Source organism: Beta vulgaris, chromosome 5 (assembly GCF_026745355.1).
Source record: "Beta vulgaris subsp. vulgaris cultivar EL10 chromosome 5, EL10.2, whole genome shotgun sequence".
Classification (NCBI taxonomy): Eukaryota; Viridiplantae; Streptophyta; class Magnoliopsida; order Caryophyllales; family Amaranthaceae; genus Beta; species Beta vulgaris.
Window position 1 is genome coordinate 45,989,392 of NC_079206.1, and position 7,621 is coordinate 45,997,012.

The 7,621-nt window shown below is 32.6% G+C and overlaps 1 protein-coding gene across 1 annotated transcript; it reads right to left on the minus strand.

Annotated features, from left to right (window-relative positions):
* Positions 1-4,264: 4,264 nt before the first annotated feature.
* LOC125494066 (uncharacterized) lies at positions 4,265-5,747 on the minus strand. Its single transcript, XM_048637578.2, has 2 exons — positions 5,287-5,747; positions 4,265-4,780 (listed from the first exon to the last, which is right to left on the minus strand). The coding sequence occupies exons 1-2, from the start codon at positions 5,464-5,466 to the stop codon at positions 4,457-4,459; spliced, it is 504 nt and encodes a 167-aa protein (XP_048493535.1). The 5' UTR covers positions 5,467-5,747; the 3' UTR covers positions 4,265-4,456.
* Positions 5,748-7,621: the final 1,874 nt, after the last annotated feature.

Consider the following 7,621-nt stretch of genomic DNA (forward strand, 5'->3'; position numbering starts at 1 on the left):
CAATGAGAAAGGTGACACAGATCTCACATTACAAATTGAACTAAGCAATGAAAAACGTAACACAGATTTCACATCAGAAAAAAAAAAAAAAGAAATTACATGAAAAATCAGCTGGAAAAGAAGACAAAGAAACAGGTTTATGTCTAAAATTAATTTTCAATTGCATTTCCTCATTTTCAGTTAGAATTTCGATTGTATCAGTTAGTATGTCTTAAATTAGCATTTACATTGCAACAAAAGTCTATTTTTCACTCGGTAGCTTCTTTTTCCAGTTAACGTTACTTCTTTTTTCAATTAGACTTATTTATTATTCAGCTAGACTTATTTATTATTCAGTTAGACTTATTTAGTTTTCAGTTAATTTAGTTTTCAGTTAGACTTATTTATTATTAAGTTAGACTTATTTAGTTTTCAGTTAGACTTATTTAGTTTTCAGTTAGACTTATTTAGTTTCAGATAGACTTATTTAGTTTTCAGTTAGACTTATTTAGTTTTCAGTTAGACTTATTTAGTTTTCAGTTAGACTTATTTAGTTTTCAGTTAGACTTATTTAGTTTTCAGTTAGACTTATTTAGTTTCAGTTAGACTTCTTTATTTCTCAGTTAGACTTCTTTATTTTTCAGTTAGACTTATTTTCTTTTCACTTGGTCTTTATATTATTTCATTTAGTATAATGATTCTTTCGTTTGATACTATTACAATTATTTTCAGCTACACTTGTTTAGTTTTCAGTTAGTGTTTCTGTTCTTTCAGTTAGTGTCCTTATTTTTTGTCAATGAACTCAACAGCTGAACATGAATATCTCAAGTACATCAATGACGAAAATATCAGTAGCAGTTTAATAGGGAGACATGTTACAGATCACAAAGATGGTTACAACTTGTATCAAGCCCACTCAAGAGCATTAGGATTTAGTATTAGGAAACAAACTCTAAGGAGGAGGAGAATTGATAATTCTATATACGAATTCTACTTGGTTTGCTCAAAGGAAGGAGCCTCAAAATCAACAAACAAAATAACAAAACCAAAAGAACAAGACACACAACAACATCATGTTCAGATACCAGATGTTGAGAAGCCAACCAAGGAAAGAAACGAAAGAGTAGTCAATGAGACACGAACATCATGCAAAGCCATGGTCAGATTTAAGCAAGAAAAACCTGGCAAGACTTTGTTGTAGTAGCTCATGAGTTGCAGCACAACCATGAGTTGTAATACAACAAGAATACATCATCTGAAATCAGAAAGGAAGATAACTGAACAAAAAGGACAACTAATAGAAACAATGGTTGAATCTGCATAAAGCCAATGCATGCATACAACTTTTTGTGTCATGAGGCTGGATCAGAGGAAGTAGTGGGCCACACAAAAAGGGACCATCTAAACTATATCACACAGTACATAACAAGATTGGTTGAAGGAAAGGATATGCAGAGCGTGTTGGACTTACTTCAGCAAAGAGCGGATGATGATCCTGCATTCTTCTACAGGCTGAAATTTGGGGAACATAACAACATTGTCAGCTACTTTTGGCGAGATTCATGATGTTGGAGGACTTCAAAGCATATGGAGATGTTATGATATTCGACACACTTATAGGACAAACAAATATGGACTGATATGTGCACCATTTGTTGGCATAAACTGCCATTGGAAAACAACAATGTTTGCATGCGCTTTCATAACTAATGAAAAGGAAGAGAGCTTTGAATGGCTACTAGAAACATTCAAGAGAGCAATGTGCCAACAAGAGCCAAAGACAATTTTCACTGATCAAGATAACCATGGGCAATGCAATTGAAAAGGATAAATTTTTCAGTTAGCAATTTACACTATTTTCAGTTAGACTTATTATGTTTTCAGTTAGACTTATTTAGTTTTCAGTTAGACTTATTAGTTTTCAGTTAGACTTATTTATTTCAGTTAGACTTATTAGTTTTCAGTTAGACTTATTTAGTTTTGAGTTCGTGTTTCATATGATTTCATTAGTATAATGATTCTTTCATTTCATTCTATTCCAATTAGACTAGAAATTTGCAGTTAGCATTTAATTGTCAGTTAGACTTATTTATTTTTCAGTTGGGCTTCATATTACTTCATTTAGTGTAATGAAAATTTCAGTTAGTATTTACACTGTTTCAGTTAGACTTCTTTATTTTTCAGTTGGTCTTCATATTATTTCTTTACTCTTTCAGTTAGATTCACAAGCATTCAAATGAAAATGAAAATGATTTGTAGCATAATATGTACTATCTTAAAACAGGTTTTCCCAAATTCAAGACATAGGCTTTGCCTTTGGCATATAGAGAAGAACTTTGTAAGCCACTTCGGATCCCTCAAGTCCAATGAAGACTTCAAGAACATGTTCAAGAACTGCTTGATGGGGTGTCAAAATGAATCAGGCTTTGAAGATTTGTGGGCGAAATAATGTGGGCAAAATGATGGAAATTATGGACACGAGAAAAAGGAATGGTTGATCAAGTATATGATCAGAGACACAAGTTGTGCACCGCGTTAAATAGGTTTTCAGCTGGAATCTTATCATCACAAAGAAGTGAAGTCACAAACAAGGAATATCATTCAATGCAAAAGCAACAACAAACTTGTTTGAATTCTACCATATATTTGAGCAAACAGTGAAGAGATGGAGAAGCAATGAAACTAGTGACAACTTCCGGAACAAAACCGAACGTCCCAAAGCTGTCAAATCCAAGTCAAAGCTTCTAAAACATGCAGCTGATGTATACACACTAGCACTGTATAATGACTTTGAAACAGAGTATGAGTGGGCAATGGCATCCTTTTTACGAGCATTTGCAACAGAAAACTCAGAGCTGAAGTTGTTTGAAGTCTCACCAGAAGAAGATTTCAGCAGATCACATACGGTAGCATACGATGAGGTTACAACAGAATTAGTGTGCTCATGTCAATGATTCACAGAGACGGGGATGCTTTGCTTTCACATCATAAGGGTCATGCACATATTCAGCATATTTCAAATCCCAGAACAATATATCATTAAGAGATGGACAAGACTTGCAAAGTCATCAGTATGGGAGAATGTTCAAGGTTAGTGAAATAAATCAATATGACTAACTGACAAATTAATGCAACTAACTGAAAAAATGAAGACTTCAACTGAAACAATTTACAAATCACCTGAAACATTTACTTAGCCAACTGAAGAAAAAAAGGCTCCAGCTGAAAAATTAGTATAACTAACTGATCCATTAATGTTGCTAACAGAAAATTATTTGGGGGTTTTGTTTGTGGGGGGGGGGGGATTTTGGTGGTGGGGGGTTGGGGGTGTGGGGGTTTTGTTTGTGTGTCATTTAACACTTAACTAACTAAAACAATTAAGACACCACCTGAAACAATTTATCAGCTATCTGAAAAATTTAGTTAGTCAAATGAAATAATTGACTAAGAAACATTTATTACAGCAGACAAGGACCAAAACCAAAATGCACTGTTATGGGCAACATGGAGACATGCAATAACCAAGAATTTCTACAACCTAGTGTCAATATGTCAATCAAATGAGGATGCAAGAAAATTATATGACAAGTCGTTGAAGGAATTATACAAATCGGTAAAAGAAGTTTTCAAGACCGATCAACAAAAACAACAAGAAATCGAAGACGAAGAACTACAAAGACAGACAGTTGAAAATCCTGAGGTGATAAAGACAAAAGGAAGACCCCCAAAGGGAAACAAGAGAGTAAAAAGACATTTTGAGAAGCATAAAATGAAGACAAGGCATCCGAATGAATATGGAACAAAAACCCCAAATGTACCTGAAGTTCCTGAAGTTGAATAGTGTAAAAATAATATTAGTTTTCAATTGTATTCCAGTCAGTAATTGTATTCAAATTTACACTTGTTTATTCTTCAGCTACTCGAAATTCAGTTAGTAATATTAGTATTTATAGTGCTTCAGTTAGACTTGTTAATTTTTCAGCTAGCGTTTTATAGTGCTTCAGTTAGACTTGTTTATTTTTCAGCTTATATTAATTGTGCTTCAGTTAGACTTGTTTATTTTTCAGCTAATCTTTATACTGCTTTAGTTAGACTTGTTTATTTTTCAGCTTATATTAATTGTCCTTCAGTTAGACTTGTTTATATTTCAGCTAGTCTTTATTGTGGTTCAGTTAGAATTTTATTTTTCAGCTAGTCTTTACAGTGCTTCAGTTAGACTTAAAATTTATATTTACAAATATATGTCATAGACTTATCATAGATTTTTCATTTTTCAGGTGGTGATTGTATTTTTCCAATTAATTCTCAAACAATTTCATTTACACAAATGTATTTCATTCAAAGTAAGTGTAAATGTACAATTCTAAAAATAAAAAATATGAAATGAGTTGAGTGCTATTTCTACTGTACATTACAAAATTTAGTTGTGTGCTATTTCTACTGTACATTACAATGAAAAAGTCAGTTTGACAACTAATTAAGAATAACGAAAATTCAACAATTGGTCTAATTTGACTTTGTCTTCAAAGTGATTATTCAACACGTCTTCGACTGCCTCCTCATGCTCCCTCCTTCGCTGTAAAACTCGTGCTTCTTTTCTGTTTGTCCTCTTTGATCGATTAAATGCTAATTTATCTAGAACAACCTGTTTTTCCTTCCTTAACTTTTGTCTTTGCATAAGTTGAGGCTTGTTTGCTGACCAAACATAACAATCATGCTTCACTTTGTCTCTCAGTTTGTTTAAAGGATGCTCCACAAGACGAAGTGCAAGCCTGCACCGCTCAAGGTTTTTGGTGGCCGCCTGAAAAATAATAAAATCAACACTATTAAAAAAGTTTCAAAAACATAAATCTAACAAGTAAAAAATAAGACTAACTAAAAACAAGCAACAACATCAACTAGTCTTTATAGTGCTTCAGTTAGACTTGTTTTTTTATAAGCTAGTCTTTATAGTGCTTCAGTTAGACCAGCTTGTTTTTCAGCTAGTCTTTATAGTGCTTCAATTAGACTAGTTTGTCTTTCAGCTAGTAATGATTGTGTCTCAGTGAGACTTGATTGTTTTTCAGCTAGTCTTTATTGTGCTTCAGTTAGACTTGTTTATTTTTCAGCTAGTCTTTATAGTGCTTCAGTTAGACTTGTTTTTTTATAAGCTAGTGTTTATAGTGATTCAGTTCGACTTCTTTGTTTTCCAGCTAGTCTTTAAAGTGCTTCACTAACTGGTTAGCATACCCTTTTCTATTAAAAAAGTTTCAAAAACAAAAATCTAACAAGTAAAAATTCTCCCTAAAAACAATAAAGTTATCATACCCTTTTCAGGTCAACAAGTGGAAACTGATTAGCATTTTGACCATCATACAGCTCCATACACTTGATTGCATGCACACCACAATAATAATTGTTGTCCTTGCTTCTCCAAGGGAAATAAAGAGTCGTTGTCCCCCAATGTTGGAGATGATCAAAATCACGACATCTCATATTACCTTGCATAAAAGCATCAAAGCACGACACTGCATTTGAAGATGAAAAAAGTAAAGAACAATTAATTAACAAGTAAGAAAATGGAATAAAAAAATCCGATCACAAAAGGGTACGTACAAAGTATGTAAGACCGTTAAATCCCTCATGAATATATCTATCAATATCCTTCATGTCTGTACGATTGTCAATGTTTTCAATCCTTTTAGCTTTCTTGTTTAGCACCAAAACAGTATAATGATCATCCTTGTGAACAGGAACATAAATCTGGAAAATACACATAAGATACAAAAGCAATAAGTCTACCTGACAGAGAACAAAGAACTAAATTGAATGCTAAAAACACTAGTTGAAACAAAAAAATAGACTAACTGAAAGATTGCAAACACTAATCCAAATGATTTATATACACTAACTGAACTAGAAACATATACTAACTGAAATAGAAACATATACTAACTGAAACATAAACTGATACTAACTGACAAGTAACATACACTAACTGACAAAAAACATACACCAAATGAAACATAAACTAATACTACCTGACATGAAACATACACTAACTGACAACAAACATACACTAAATAAAACATAAACTAATACTAAGTAAATCAAAAGGGAATAAAAAATGGTTAACAATAATACAATACAACTAACCAGTTCAGCTTCTCGAATATCATTAAATGATTTCACCCATGAAGATATAGCTTCCTTACATTTATTGAAGAATAAATCATCATCTTTTGTAACCAACTTTTTCTTCTTCTCTTCTTAACTTGACATCATATTCACTAGTCCCCTCCAGCTTCTTCAAAATAATCTCATTTTCAGCAATTTCACTATCAAGTTGAACCTTTTTTACCTTCTCAGCACACATCCAATTGATATAGTTCTGCAACAAAAGAAAACAAATACTAAATAACCAACTGAAAACAGAATATGACAAACTGAAAAACAGAAGATGACCAACTGAAAAAATAATATGACCAAATGAAAACAGACGTATAAAACAAAATGAAAATAAAACTAAGCAATAACACTAAACACTTACAAAAGGCATCAAATTAAACCAGAATCTCCTCGTTGCAGAAGGTGATTCCTCTTCTTGCCTATTAAACATGCATGCACATCCTTCAATAACTCCACTAGTCAACCAACCTTGACGAGGCATGCTAACAAAGTCAAACTTGTACAACTGAACCGAGTAGTTGCTATGAGGATTCTCAAATCCACAATGAGATCACTTTGTAGATCACTTTGCATAATATATTTCTCGTCTTTTATCTTCAGAATCTATATCCAATGACATGATTGAAAGATCATCAAACTCATTTTAGAATAGATAATCAACCACCAACATCTCCTCAGGAGACAAATAACTCAGGTACTTGTTATATTGTTGCAAGCTTCGACACAATATCATGCCATGATTATTGACAGGGATAGCTTACAAACCAGGTGTAGAAGAAGAACCAACACCAGCTTCCTTCTCATCCTCTTCTTTTTTTGGCTTGTCAGAATCAACTCCTTGACTTACAATCCTGTCAATGAGGTCATTCAAACCTTCATCGTCATAATCATCACCTGGTTCCTTAACTCTCAAAACTTTCTCAGATTTCTCTGAAGTATGGTCATAGTCCCACCCCTTCAATAATTCAGGTGTTGAAGGAATTTCTGACTTTGAATGTTTCCGAGGTTTGTAGGATTTGTATGATGATTGATCAGAATAAGAGCCATCACCCTGCATTCAATTAAAATATCAAAAAAATACTTTAAACAAAAATGACAGATATACTAACTGAAAGATAAACATACACTAACTGAAATAGAAACAGATACTAACTGACAAGAAACACAAACCAAATGAAAAATAAACTATCTAACTGACAAGAAAATACACTAACTGAAACTAAAATAATCTAACTGACAAGAAACAAAACATAACTAACATGAAACTTACACTAACTCAAACATAAACTGATACTAACTGACAAGAAAAACACTAACTGACAACAAACATACTAACTGAAATAGAAAGATATACTAAATGACAAGAAACACACTAACTGAAACAGAAAAATAAACAAATTAAAACACAAAACAAACAAAAACTATATACTCGAGGATATTTTACATTAACTGGAGTGATGATTGGAATTGAACT

Excerpts from the sequence above, each read along its gene's own strand:
- LOC125494066 (XM_048637578.2), bottom strand. The coding sequence starts at position 5,466 with ATGCAAGGTAATATGAGATGTCGTGATTTTGATCATCTCCAACATTGG. Across the intron at positions 4,781-5,286 it reads CACTTGTTGACCTGAAAAGG|GCGGCCACCAAAAACCTTGA; the intron begins GTATGATAACTT and ends ATTATTTTTCAG.